At 52.1% G+C, this 15,732-nt stretch overlaps 1 protein-coding gene across 3 annotated transcripts in view; it reads right to left on the bottom strand.

Moving 5' to 3' along the window:
• Positions 1–452: 452 nt before the first annotated feature.
• The window catches only part of LOC116937942 (uncharacterized), a 276,405-nt gene continuing 261,125 nt past the window's right edge, over positions 453–15,732 (bottom strand). For all 3 annotated transcript variants that reach the window (XM_076053470.1, XM_076053469.1, XM_076053471.1), the window contains one exon: positions 453–1,981. In XM_076053470.1, the coding sequence (XP_075909585.1) occupies positions 1,293–1,981 (689 nt within the window). In that variant the 3' untranslated portion in view covers positions 453–1,292. The remainder of the gene's footprint in view (positions 1,982–15,732) is intronic.

Below are 15,732 nucleotides of genomic sequence, written 5' to 3'. Positions count from 1 at the left end.
AAAAAAACGCCTGATTTTTCTAAAGCCCCCAAACTCCCCGCCTCCCCCCACCCCCCCCCCCCCGCCGCATCCCGTGCGGTCACACGACCCCAAAGCGATGCAATCGCACGGCATCGTTCCCTTGCATTGTCGTTAAAATCATTGCATATTGTAGGGAGGGCTTCCGTTCTTTGCGCGGAGGCCACTCCGATGATGGGAGGGGAGGGGGGGGGGGGTGTGAAAATGATTCCATGGATATGGAAGCCGCTACGTTAACTGGCCGGGGGTGGTGGGGATGGGTGAGGGGGGGGGGAACGTTGCTGAACCCACGAGCGGTGGAGGGGTCGGTGGGGTGGGTGAGCGGCGTAAGGGGGTTGTTGTTCTTGCTCGCTCCGACGCTGCTCCGGGGTCCTTTCCTCAAACCGTCGTCGTCGTCGTCGTCCGCCCCACCCCACCCCACCCCACCCCACCGCTCCCACCCCCCCCCACCCCTCACCCCCCCCACGAACCGCAAAAAAGATTTGTAAACCCCCAAACGCATCCAAGCAACTTCTTGAGCCTCCACGGCGTGCAAAGCGGACTCCCGCCTCCTGCACCGTCGCTCGTTAAGAGACGCGCTCGGCCGGAGGGAGCTCCAGGTCGACGACGATACTCCGAGCGACAACGATGCTCCGAGCGACGAAAATTGCTCCGAGCGATGGCGATGCTCTGAGCGACGACGATGCTCCGAGCGACGAAAATTGCTCCGAGCGACGGCGATGCTCCGATCGACGACGATGCTTCCGGCGCCGACAATACTCCGAGCGACGATGCTCCGAGCGACGATGGCTCTCGACCAGTTTCGAGCCAGAGCGGCGTCTCAGCGGTGGGGAGACGACGCCGCCGCGCTCCGCGGTGTTTCCCGCGACTCCACTCCGTCAGCCGTCGTCAGTGGTGGCCGTGGCGACTGGCAAGCCGCGAGGCTCCCCCCGAGGGCTTGACCCCAGGTGTTCTGGTTTCCTCTAAGTCCGCCGAGCGACGGCAAACGGCGCGGGTTCGCCGCACGGCGAGGTTTCGCGCCCCCCCCCCGTTCCGGGCACTCGCAGCGACAGCTCCGACTCGCTCCTACCGCAGCGTCCTCGCGGCGGTGAAGGCGGCGAGGTCGGCGAGGGGAGAGAGGGCGGGCGGGCGGCGCCGGTGCGCTCCAAGTCGTTGCGTCCCACGCGCTCCCGGCAAAAAAACTTTCAGAGGTCACGCACCGCGATGGCGGCGAGACGCCAGCGAGGTCGGCACCGGCGAAATCGGCGCCGGCCGGCCGGCCCGCCCGCCGAGACTCAGAGGTACAGCTCCTTGCTGCCAAAATCCTGCGGGGTGCCGACGGGCACGGAGCTCTGCCGGTACGGCTGCGACGTGAGCGGCAGCTCCTCGGAGCCGGCGCCCTCCATGTCTTCGTCCTCCTCCTCCTCCTCCTCGTCGTCGTCGTCGTCACCGTCGTCGTCGTCATCATCGAAGGGCCGCGCCTTCAGCTCGGCCAGCGGGATCTTCTCCGCGCCGGCAACGCCACCACCGTGGTGCTGGTGCTGGTGGTGGTACATCTCAGGCCGGTGGCTGCGGTAGTTGTTGCTGTAGAATGCGTTGTAGTACGCGTCCGCCTGCCGGCTCTTGCCGGCCTCGTGCGGGCGCGGGCCCACCGCCACCGCCGCCACCGGCGACGACGACGACGACGATAGGACAGCGACGGCGCCGACCGCGCCGACCGCACCGACCGCCGCGGGGCTGGAGGAGCCGAGCCCGCGGCCGTGGGAGAGCGCCAGCGCCGACGAGGCGGCGGCAACGGCGGCGGCGGCCGCGGCGCCACCGCCGCGGGGACGGCCCAGGGTGAAGGCCCGCAGCGGCAGGGCGGCCGCAGCCTCGGACGCCGTGCCCGGCGGCATCCAGCAGTTGTCGGAGTGGCCGTACTTCTGGCAGTCGGCCGTGCACGTGGAGAACACCGTCACGTCCGGCAGGTCCTTGAGCGCCGGGCCTGCCGAGGTGGGGATGGTTGGGGGGGGGGGGGGTGGGGGGTCGGGGAGGAAGACCGCGGTTAGCCCCGGTGGATGGTCATGTGGGCGAGCGGTGCTGACGAGGTCGTGGGTTCAATCCCGACCCTGACGACGCCTGCTGCTGTATATGTGGAGTTTGCGTGTCTCTCTCTCTCTCTCTCACCGTGGTGAGATGTTAACTACCTCGCCTGGTATGCAGGAGGTTGTGGGTTTGATCCCGACCATGACGCCCGCTGTATATGTGGAGTTTGCGTGTCTCTCTCTCTCTCTCTGTGGTGAGATGTGAACTACCTCGCCTGGTCTACAGGAGGTCATGGGTTTGATCCCGACCCTGACGCCCGCTGAATATTTGGAGTTTGCGTGTCTCTCTCTCTCTCTCTCACCGTGGTGAGATGTTAACTACCTCGCCTGGTATGCAGGAGGTTGTGGGTTTGATCCCGACCATGACGCCCGCTGTATATTTGGAGTTTGCGTATCTCTCTCTCTCTCTCACCGTGGTGAGATGTTAACTACCTCGCCTGGTATGCAGGAGATCGTGGGTTCGATCCCGACCCTGACACCTGCTGCTGTATATTTGGAGTTTGCGTGTCTCTCTCTCTCCGTGGTCACGTGGATTTTTTTTTGCACCTCCCAATTAGCACGGTTGGCTATGTACGGCGCAAAAGAAGTAAAAAATACATACACACTATACACTACACTGTACACTACACTACTATACACTGTACTCTTTGGTTCTTTCGGTAAAGTCACGTAGGTAGTAAAAATAAGAATACTATACACTGCGCTACTATACACCACACTACAAAATCAAAGTGAAAACTAATTTATTTAGAACTGCCTTTTGTGTTTGTAGTTTGTTATCCTGCCCCCCACTCCTCCATTTAGTACCTTTCGCTACATACTGTGTGAAAGAAGTTAAAAGTACATATAAACTACACTACTATTCACTACACTATGTTACACACTACACTACTATACACTACACTATACTGTACACTCCACTACTATAAACTACACTTACTGTATACTACACTATACATTCCACTACTATACACCACACTATACAATCCACTGCTATACACTCCACTACTATACACTACACTACTATACACTATACACTCCACTGCTATACACTCCACACTCCACTACTATATACTACACTATTATACACTACTATACACTACACTACTATATACTGTACACTACTATACACTATACACTACTATACACTGTACACTACTATACACTATACATTACTATACACTACACTAGTATACACTACACTACTATACACTCCACTACTATACACTATACACTGCACCACTATACACTACACTATACACTACTATACACTACACACTCCACTACTATACACTATACTACTATAAACTATACACTACACTACTATACACTACACTACTGTACACTATACACTACACTACTATACACTACACTACTGTACACTATACACTACACTACTATACACTACACACTCCACTACTATACACTATACACTCCACTACTATACACTACACACTCCACTACTATACACTACACACTCCACTACTATACACTACACTACTATACACTACACTACTATACACTACTATACACTACACTATACACTACACTATACACTACACCACTATCAAGTTCGGGTGTCCTTTCCCCCGGCACCTCCGACTAGCATGGTTGTCTACGCACGTGCGAGAGAAGTTCAACGCACACCGCGGCTCGATGATCAAGCCGGCTTCACAACGCCACAATTGTCACCCCGAACCGGAGCGTGAAACGCATTCAACAGCGCAGACTCTGGCGCGCAAGACGGCGCACCTGAGCCTCCGCAAGACGCGGGACTGCAGAACTAGGGCAAAAAAATTGTCGGTGGCGACGGCTCAGCGGCCAGCAGGCCGCTTGCCTCCTTCCCCATCTGCGTGCGGTTCCACCAGCGATTGTGAGAGGTGCGATGTGCACGAACGATGCTAAAGGTCCATTGAACTAAAACGTCTTCGTTGTTATATTCTCGGTTCTTTCGGTAAAGTCACCACGTAGAAGGGAAACAACAAAAATAATTAATTAAAAAAATATAAAACGAGCAAATCCTCACGACGTTTCGACTGCAACACGAGCAGCGATCATCGTCAGGTGTGAAAACCACAGCAAGAAATTTTGAAAAAAGTGGGGGTTTGTTTTTTTAACGTCAGCACCACGGAGAGCGATTTGACAGTTTGTTCAGATGGACGAGTCCATCTATGTTCGGAAAAGAGGAGGGGGGGAGACGAAAATAATGGATTGCGGCCGGAAGCCACCGTACGCGTGTTTTAATGAGTGTAATGTATAGTCGTTGTTGTTGTTGTTTTAACGATTATTATTATTAACCTGGAAAAATAAGAAGAGTCCAGCAGATGGCAATATAGAATTACCTGTGTGGGGTTTTGTTTGTTATGCTGTCACGTGGCATGGCGTTAATTATTTTTTTTACTTCTGGCTACTCCGGTTCCCTCCACCCGTTGTTAACCGGTTAAACCGGTAACCGTTTGGGTGACGGGTTGAACGTGAGTAAGGAAGACATCGATTGGCACGCACACACATGCGCGCGTGGACATACAAACGGCACGGCATGTAGCAGACCGTGCTGATAGCAAGTATGGGGCGAGGAAAAAAAATTGTATACCAGTTAGCGCAAATGCAGAATAACAATGCACACACATACACCACACACACCACACACAGACACACCGCATACAAAGACACCACATACACCATGCACCACACATACCATGCACACACACCATGCACCACACACACCATGCACACACATACACCACACACAGACACACACACACACCATCCACCACACATACACCACACACAGACACTCCACATACACCATACACACACCACACACACCACGCACTCACCATGTACCACACACACACACCACACACACACCACACACACACCACGCACACACACCACACACACACACACCACACACACACCACGCACAGACACACCGCATACACTACGAACACACACCACGCACACCACACACAGATACACCACACACACCACACACACCACGCACACACACCACACACACACCACGCACACACCACACACACACCACACACACACACCACACACACACACCACACACAGATACACCACACACACCACGCACACACACCACACACACCACGCACACACACACACCACACACACCACGCACACACACCACACACACACCACGCACACACACCACACACAGATACACCACGCACACCACACACAGATACACCACACACACCACGCACACACACCACACACACCACGCACACACACCACACACAGATACACCACACACACCACGCACACACACCACACACACACCACGCACACACACACACACAGATACACCACACACACCACGCACACACCACACACCGGATTGTAACAAGCTCCAACATTCTCCGCCTATCTAAATTCTGCATTCAGGAGTTGAGCCAAATCTGCCAAACCCCTCCCTTAGCGAAGGGGTTGTTTTTGTTCTGTATCCACCTACTATGATGATGATGATGATTGTCGCACCTGCTTGTCGAAGCTCATTAAAACAGTGTCGGCGCTGGAATATTTTACCTCTTGTAAGCAGACGTTCCGAATGAACTCAAAGGGACTTTTTTTTTTAAATTAAATCAATGTTGTCATCGTTGTTAGCTTTTGCGAACAATATTCATAATGCACGTTTTTTTTTTTCTTTTGGGTTAGGTCGCGTAAGTATATATGTGTCGTTACACCCGCCACCACCCGACGCAGCCAATTTAGAAAGGTTTGGCAGCCGCCTGATGATGCCGGTTGTAACTGCTGGCGAAACGTCGCACTCGGATTTTAAACGTTGTGGATTTGCTTGCCAACGCGCAACGGGTGTGCTGAACTCGTAAGGAAATGGCACGTTCTGTTCACGCGACAAACCTGACGAATTGGCTGCGTCGGGTGGTGACGGGTTTAACGACACATTTACGCGATCTAACCCACAAAAAAAAGCCTCCTGTAGGTCATATTTGTCGCGAAAGCCTACGTCTTAAACTGTTGCAGTAGTGGGCTACTTTACAGCCGTCCGTGCGGTGAACAGCCAACCCTCGCTGCTGCCTCTGTGGTACTGGATGACAGACAGCCCACGTTGTAGCAGCATAGCCGCCGCCACCACCTGTACGTCGAACTTCTTCCGCACCGTACGTAGCCAGCCAGGCAGCTAATCGGAGGTGCGGGAGGAAGGGCAGCGAACTGAACGCAACAATGAGTTCTGAAAGAAAATATTTTTCAATCCGGATTATTGAGAAGTGCCACAGCTCGCCAGTTGGCTTCCTAACATCGGATGGGAGAGCGTTCCAGACGGCCGCAGAAGCGCGTGCGGCCCCTGTGGGGGCCACCGTTCTTTGGTTCGATGGCCGAGCCCAAAAATCCGCCGCCGCTGCCCTCCAATGGCAGCGCCCCAGTTCGCAAAAGAGACGACTTCTGCCCCTGCCTACACAAAAAAAATCCGCCACTTCGGCGCACAATGTTTCGCAGTCCGCTTCTCTCTCTCTCTCGCTCTCTCCTCTGCGTCAGCCACTCCGTTACCCCCCCCCCCACCACCACCAAACACACACACACACTAACTCAGTCTCACAGACCTCGCTCATTTGCCCTCGTGGGGTGTTCACACCAAGCGACAACCTTTGGTCCGAGCCCCGACTGCCGACAAGACGATTGACTCAACCCGCACGCACGCCCGCCCGCCCGCCCGCCACCAACCCACTGAACCGCGTGAGCTGTGAACTCACTCCTACGCGCGACGTTCATCTCTCTCTCTCTCTCCCTCTCTCCCTCTGTGTGCGCGTGTAACGTGAAGCCGTCAGCGGCTCCCAGCGGTTATTAGCGCCGATTTGGTTTCCCGCTCGCGGGCCACCACCGACACGGCCGGCGGTCGCGAGTTTATCATCTGAAGCGGTGATTTTTGGGCGTTTTTTTGTCCGGGAGGGGGACCATCCCCGCTCTCCCTCCGCTAGGTTCGACTCGGGCTTAAAGATTTCGTAGCTGGTTGCGGTGTGCAAACTTCACCACTCGAGGGTGGTGGTGGTGGGGGTGGGGTGGGGGTTGGGGGGGGAAGACAAAGGCGGCCGGGCGCGGTGTTGGCCACTCCGTCGCGTGGCACGGCCGGCACCGTTGCCATGTGCGAGGTTCCTCTGAGCCTACAAGTAAATGAATTCGTCTCCAGCCGGGCCGACGTCGGAATGATCGGCGTGAGATTTGCTGGCGCTTGGAGATGGGTGAGTGGGTGGGGGGTGGGGGGTGGGGGGGGGGGGGCGAAATTCCGCGTAAGTATCGAAGGAAATTAAAGCCGCGCTAAACTATACCCTTTGGTTCTTTCGGTAAAAAGTCGCGTAGGTATAAAAAAAATAATCACGACGTTTCGACCGCAAACACAAGCGCTCGTCCTCAGGCGGAGGAATTAATCATCCAGCAGTGGCAACCAACTGCAGAACCAGCGAGAGAGCTGTGGCAACAAGGAGGTTTTTTTTTTTACGTGGCGATGGGCGAGCAAGCGGGGTCTGAGCTGGAAAGGAATTCCGCTCAACTCTTTCGTTGTCTCCGAAACAAATTTTTGTTTTCGCGTTACCAAACCACGAAACCCTCTCCGCTATTCAGCGAGCGACCCCCCCTCCCCCCCAACACCCCCCCCAACACCCCACCCACCCCCCCCCCCCCCACACCCCACCCACCCCCCCCCCCCCCCCCCCCCAGATCTCCAGCCACCTTGGCCTCATGCCACGCGACTCCATCGGCCTCGTATCTCCCTTTTCAGGAGAAGCTTCATGGGCAGGAATTGTGTCCCGCTACACCCCCCCCACCCCCCCCCCCCCACACACACACAGTGGAAGGGAAATGAAATCGGCTAATTTGATGAACACGTGTTACCGTTTAAGTGGGTGGGGAGGGGTCAGAGTTTACCGATGCAATTCCCGATTTAAAACAGGCTCTCCACTCCCGCCCAGAAGCCTCGCGGCAAGTAAAAAAAGGCAAAGATCTCCTCCCCCCGGTATAGCCTCAACAGACTCGCTGGGAAAAGTGCACCTACCCGCACGTACCGTGGTAGTGGGCCCGCACTACGAACCCGGCCGCCTTTGTCTCCAAAGTGCTGACGCTTATGCACTGTGGCATGTAAGGCTCATTTGAGGCTGAGTCGACGTAAGGGAGGCCCCGGTCGCCGGGATCATAGCGCAGTACGCTAACCAGAACTGGCATCTGTTTTCTAGCAGAACTGGCATCTGATTTCTAGCAGAACTGACATCTGATTTCTAACAGAACTGACATCTGATTTCTAGCAGAACTGACATCTGATTTCTAGCAGAACTGACATCTGATTTCTAGCAGAGCTGACATCTGATTTCTAACAGAACTGACATCTGATTTCTAGCAGAACGGACATCTGATTTCTAGCAGAGCTGACATCTGATTTCTAACAGAACTGACATCTGATTTCTAACAGAACTGACTTCTGATTTCTAGCAGAACTGACATCTGATCTCTAACAGAACTGACATCTGATTTCTAACAGAGCTGACATCTGATTTCTAACAGAACTGACATCTGATTTCTAACAGAACTGACATCTGATTTCTAACAGAACTGACATCTGATTTCTAGCAGAACTGACATCTGATTTCTAACAGAACTGACATCTGATTTCTAGCAGAACTTACATCTGATTTCTAACAGAACTGACATCTGATTTCTAGCAGAACTGACATCTGATTTCTAACAGAACTGACTTCTGATTTCTAACAGAACTGACATCTGATCTCTAACAGAACTGACATCTGATTTCTAACAGAACTGACATCTAATTTCTAACAGAACTGACATCTGATTTCTAACAGAACTGACATCTGATTTCTAACAGAACTGACATCTGATTTCTAACAGAACTGACATCTGATTTCTAGCAGAACTGACATCTGATTTCTAACAGAACTGACATCTGATTTCTAACAGAACTGACATCTGATTTCTAACAGAACTGACATCTGATTTCTAGCAGAACTGACATCTGATTTCTAACAGAACTGACATCTGATTTCTAACAGAACTGACATCTGATTTCTAACAGAACTGACATCTGATTTCTAACAGAACTGACATCTGATTTCTAACAGAACTGACTTCTGATTTCTAACAGAACTGACATCTGATTTCTAACAGAACTGACATCTGATTTCTAACAGAACTGGAATCTGATTTCTAGCAGAACTGACATCTGATTTCTAGCAGAACTGACATCTAATTTCTAGCAGAACTGACATCTGATTTCTAACAGAACCGACATCTGATTTCTAACAGAACTGACATCTGATTTCTAACAGAACTGACATCTGATTTCTAACAGAACTGACATCTGATTTCTAACAGAACTGACATCTGATTTCTAGCAGAACTGACTTCTGATTTCTAACAGAACTGACATCTGATTTCTAGCAGAACTGACATCTGATTTCTAGCAGAACTGATATCTGATTTCTAACAGAACTGACATCTGATTTCTAACAGAACTGACATCTGATTTCTAACAGAACCGACATCTGATATCTAACAGAACTGACATCTGATTTCTAGCAGAACTGACATCTGATTTCTAGCAGAACTGACATCTGATTTCTAACAGAACTGACTTCTGATTTCTAACAGAACTGACATCTGATCTCTAACAGAACTGACATCTGATTTCTAACAGAACTGACATCTAATTTCTAACAGAACTGACATCTGATTTCTAACAGAACTGACATCTGATTTCTAGCAGAACTGACATCTGATCTCTAACAGAACTGACATCTGATTTCTAACAGAGCTGACATCTGATTTCTAACAGAACTGACATCTGATTTCTAACAGAACTGACATCTGATTTCTAACAGAACTGACATCTGATTTCTAACAGAACTGACATCTGATTTCTAACAGAACTGACATCTGATTTCTAACAGAACTGACATCTGATTTCTAACAGAATTGACATCTGATTTCTAACAGAACTGACATCTTACTTCCAACAGAACTGACATCTGATTTCTAACAGAACTGACATCTGATTTCTAACAGAACTGACATCTGATCTCTAACAGAACTGACATCTGATTTCTAACAGAACTGACATCTGATTTCTAACAGAACTGACATCTGATTTCTAACAGAACTGACATCTTACTTCCAACAGAACCGGCCGATGATTGCTGACACCACTAACCAACCCGTCCCAACATCCATATACGCGTTCCCCATCGACATCTCTCATTATCTTTAGACCAGCTTCGTGTGTGTGTTCAGTTTATCGTCAATCACTCCCGCACCTCCGATTAGCAACGGTTGGCTACGTATGGTGCGACAGAAGTTCAAAGCACACCGCGACTTGAAGCCGGCGCAGTTTTACTTTTTTTTTTTAATCCGGCTCGACAACGCCACAATGTCACTCCAAACCAGCGGGTGAAACGCATGAAACCGCGCAGACTCCGACGTGCAAGACAACAATCCTGAGCCTTCACAGACGCGGGACTGCAGAACTTGGGCAATTGAACCGTTTGGCGGGACCCCGGGGTCCCGCAAAAATCGGGTCAATAATAATAATTATTTTTCTTCAGTCCGCCACCGCTCGTGACCCCCGACAGCAACGCGCCGCCCGCCCAGACTCGCCGCGCCAACAAGCGCCAGCAGCAGCAGCAGCAGGCGGCGATCGACACGACGGGCGCCACCCCCACCGGCCAAACGCGAGCCCCGGGGGGGCGTCCGCCGCGGTCGCGCGCGGCGACGACGCCCTCCGGTCAGCCGTCGAACCTCAGCTTCTTTGCCAAGGCGAGCCCGCCCACCCCCGCAGTGAATTCAACGTGTTCATGTAATTTTTCAACTTTTTACGAAACTTTAGTTGCCCCGAGTAGCTCTCGACGAGGCCAATCGATTGACCACCACTAGTTTTGTTGTTGTCGGTAAGGCGACAAGACTCGTGTCGATACGCGGTTTTTCCAACCCCGGGGCAGTGATGGGGACCCCGGGGTCCCGCCCAATTTGCATCAATTGTCGGGTGGCGACGGCTCAGCGGCCCCGCGGTGCCGCTGAGCCGCCTTCCCCATCTGCGTGCGGTTCCCACGGTGATTGTGCGAGGTGCGATGTGCACGAACGACGCTGAACCTGGTACGAAACGAAAGCATCGCCGCCGCCGCCGTCATCATCATGATTATTTTGATTATTATTATTATTATTAACATGAGAGAATACACAGGGCCCAGTAAATGCGTACACATCGAACGCAGCGCGCGGTCGTGAAGTGAAGATCGCCCGGCAATAACTAAAAACAAAAAAAAATCCCAGCATCCGACGAAGTCGCTGAAGTGGGAATTGCATCGATACACCGTGGATTTTAATTACCTATTCTGTCAAAAAAAAAAATGTATATAATCAGCTCCAAATTAGACTAATTGCGCACGACTGCGGTGGTTTTTTTTTTATATATATGATGGAATGATTTTCCAATTATGCCACTTAACGGCCGTGACACGGAATTTGTTACCCAATTAGCGTCCTGTAGACCGCGTCACCAGAGGGCGGAGGGAGGGGGGTGGGGAAGTTTGCGACAGCCCCGCGGCTTTTTTTTTCCGACGCAGCATCCCCAGTGGCTGGGAGTGCCCCCCCCCCCCTTAACCACCCCCCCCCCCGCAACATCCCCTGACCCCCCCCCCCCTCAAAGCCTCGGGGGAGGAGGCGAGGCGAGAAATGAGGGGGAAGGGGTGGGCAGATTTCAGGGTTTTTGTTGTTGCTTTTATCGGTTTTTGATGACTCCCGCCCTTCCCCCCTGCCACCACCCTCCAAACCCTACGGGGTGATCACGCTTGAGAAATGAGAGACGCTCTCTTATTCTGGTCTAGAGACTTCTCACGGGGCTTAAGCGGGTAAACTTGAATCCGAGACAGAAGTCGTTGCTTTATTATTTGGACTGATTTTCATAGACTCCTTCGGCTGTATTTTTTTATTTATTTATTGACGTCGGTCATTTTGGTTTTTTGATGATAGCCCACCCCACCCCCACCCCCACCCCACCACGCCACCACCCTCCAAACCCTACATGGGATCACTCTTGAAAAAAATGAGACTTCTCTAATCCTGGCTTATTGACTTCTCACCCAGCTTCAACAAATAAACTTGAACCTCAGACAGAAGTTATTGTTGTTGTTGTTTTATTTAATTGGCCTGATTTCCACTGGCTCCTCCGGCTGTAATTTTATTTGAAAAAAAAGAAAATTTACGTCGGTAATTTTGGTGACCCAAAGGCGGCACGCTGTTAAAAAAAAAAGAAATGGGACTCTCTCTTACACTGGCTTATTGACTTATCACCCGGGTTAAAGAAATAAACTCGATGTGGAACAATATAACAGCCTAGGGGTGCTGCGGTCGGAGAGATGCTAACTACCTCGCCTGGTGTACAGCAGATCCGTGGCTTCGATCCCGACGCTGACGGCCTGCTGTATATTCGGAGTTTGCAGTGTCTCTCCCCAAGTGGTCGTGTGGATTTTTCTCAGGGTGCTTTGGCTGCTGCTGTACATCTCCACGTGATGATGATGGTAAGCCCACTTCGATGAGCTATCATTTGTGATGGCCAGGTCGCTTCTGACAAAGGAGCAAAATAGGGACTACTCTACTTACGGACGAGTTACGTTCAAGAGGTCTGTTCGTAAGTTTATTTGTTCGTTCGTCCAACTTTAATCCTTTAGATTCCAAACATGTTGTATGGCGTGTACATTAAACATGGGGAATGGCTTTAAAAGTTGTATAATCTCCTGTAAATATAGATGTCACTGGTTCTTCACGTTCTGCAGATGTAGATGCCACTGTTTCTTCACGTTCTGCAGATGTAGATGCCACTGGTTCTTCACGTTCTGCAGAAGTAGATGCCCCTGGTTCTTCACATTCTGCAGATGTAGATGCCACTGGTTCTTCACGTTCTGCAGATGTAGATGTAACTGGTTCTTCACGTTCTGCAGATGTAGATGCCCCTGCTTCTTCACGCTCTGCAGATGTAGATGCCACTGGTTCTTCACGTTCTGCAGATGTAGATGTCACTGGTTCTTCACGTTCTGCAGATGTAGATGCCGCTGGTTCTTCACGTTCTGCAGATGTAGATGCCTATGATTCTTCACGCTCTGCAGATGTAGATGCCACTGGTTGTTCATGTTCTGTAGATGTAGATGCCACTGGTTCTTCACGTTCTGTAGATGCCACTGGTTCTTCACGTTCTGTAGATGCCACTGGTTCTTCACGTTCTGCAGATGTAGATGTCACTGGTTCTTCACGTTCTGCAGATGTAGATGCCCCTGCTTCTTCACGCTCTGCAGATGTAGATGCCACTGGTTCTTCACGTTCTGCAGATGTAGATGTCACTGGTTCTTCACGTTCTGCAGATGTAGATGCCGTTGGTTCTTCACGTTCTGCAGATGTAGATGCCTATGATTCTTCACGCTCTGCAGATGTAGATGCCACTGGTTGTTCATGTTCTGTAGATGTAGATGCCACTGGTTCTTCACGTTCTGTAGATGCCACTGGTTCTTCACGTTCTGTAGATGTAGATGCCACTGGTTCTTCACGTTCTGCAGATGTAGATACCACTGGTTCTTCACGTTCTGCAGATGTAGATGCCACTGGTTCTTCACGTTCTGCAGATGTAGATGCCACTGGTTCATCACGTTCTGCAGATGTAGATGCCACTGGTTCTTCACGTTCCGCAGATGTAGATGCCACTGGCTCTTCGCGTTCTGCAGATGTAGATGCCACTGGATCTTCACGTTCTGCAGATGTAGTATGTCACTGGTTCTTCACGTTCCGCAGATGTAGATGCCACTGGTTCTTCACGTTCTGCAGATGAAGATGCCACCACCGCCGTCTATTGCGCGGTGGTCGAACCTACGACTCTCGGTCCCAACAGGCAACTGGACGTACGGACCAGGTTTGTTCGTATATATGAAAATGCGTAAGTTGAATATATGCAAGTAGATGAGTCCCTGTATCGTTCAGTGGGATCCCTTGCCCGGTCAAATTAAAAAAAAAAATATTTAGTTAACGGTCTCACGCTCACCCCCCACCTGCCCCCCCCCCAAATTAAAAAACACTCCACCCCAGCCCCCCAAAATCCCACTGAGATTCATTCATTCGCCGTGAATGAAAACGCGTGACCTCTCGCGGCGACGGCGTTTCGCGTGAACCGGTGTCGACTGCCGTCTCGACTGATTTATTTGATCCGCAGATCAAAGCGGCGGGGCGGTGGGGGGGGGGTGGTGGGGAGCTGGGGGGGGTGGTGGCACTCCCCTCCCCCTCTCCCCCCCCCCAATTGTTCACCACCCATCATTGCTGCTGCTGCTGCTGTGGACGTCTGGCGCACGAGCGGTCGCTCATTTGCGGTTTGTCGAGGTTCCTCTCCGCCACCGCGAAGCCCACCGAAGGCGAAGATCCGCTCCCCCCCGTATTGCCTCTTGACAGACTGTCGGGGCAAGTGCCGTTCGCGAGTGGCAGAAGCGGCACCTTCGAAGGCCGGGCACGGCACACGAGGGGGTGGGCGGCCAGAATCACGCCCCGTCGCCTCCGTCTACCCGAGTCGGCGATGTTTTACAACACCGCTGCAATCAGCTGCTCATTTGAGGGCTGCGTCGACCTTGCGGGAGGCCCAGGACCGGTTCAGACAATCGTCAACGGTGTTGGCCGTGAGCGGGAATCGAACTTTGGCGGCAGGGTTCATAGCGCATCGCGTTAACCGCTACACTACCACAAGCCAAAGACAAATATCCCCCGTATAGCTTTAACAGACTGTTGGGGCAAGTGCTGTTAGCGAGCACCTATAAAGGCCGGGCACGGCACACGAGGGGGTGGGTGGCCGACACCATTCCCGGCCGCCTTTGTCTCCCGAGTGGCGATGTTTTTATGCGCAGCACCAGGCACTTGATTGAGGTTGAGTCGACCTAGGGGAGGCCCCAGACCGTTTCAGATAATCGTCACCAGTGTTAGCCGTGAGCGGGAATCCACTACCACAACAACCGCCATTTGCCACTAAGTGGACGTAACGTCACCACAACGCTTGTGCCAGGCTAGGTGCACGTTAAGGCCACGTGAAGTGTCGAACGCCCGCTGGCAGGAGATCACGGGGCAGACCCAGGTGCCACGGGTCGACTGACTGAGATGACTGAGATGACTGGCTGATGCACCACCTGTGCCCCCTACTATGCCAACCTGCTGTGCTTTAGCCACCCCGCGCTCCACTCGTTGTTGTGAGCGTCGCTCCTCCGCCCTCCGTTGTTGTTGGAGGGCGACTACCTCCAACTGCCCAGTAGCAGCGTCCTTCACGAGCCTCCTCCACAGAGGCCGATCTTGACACCGCTGGTACCGTTCATCGGCAAGTCCACTCAGCTCCACGTCCTCCTTTACCACATCGCTCCATCTCTTCTCCTAAGCGTGCCGCGCCCGTTTAGCCCCCTCTATCCGGCCGAACAAAAGCTACGTGACCCAGCCACTCCCACACACACACAAACGTACACGCACACACGCCGAGCTTTGTGCTAATCACGTCTAAACGCGAGCGATATTAACTGTGATTACAATCGCAATGCACGCTGGGCAAACGATCCAGAGGAACCATCTGCTGCCCCGAGCCCCTCTACCCACC

This window comes from Petromyzon marinus, chromosome 61, assembly GCF_048934315.1.
Source record: "Petromyzon marinus isolate PM22_M1 ecotype Great Lakes invasive population chromosome 61, UKy_Petmar_22M1.pri1.0, whole genome shotgun sequence".
Classification (NCBI taxonomy): Eukaryota; Metazoa; Chordata; class Hyperoartia; order Petromyzontiformes; family Petromyzontidae; genus Petromyzon; species Petromyzon marinus.
This window is presented reverse-complemented; position numbering and strand designations above follow the sequence as displayed.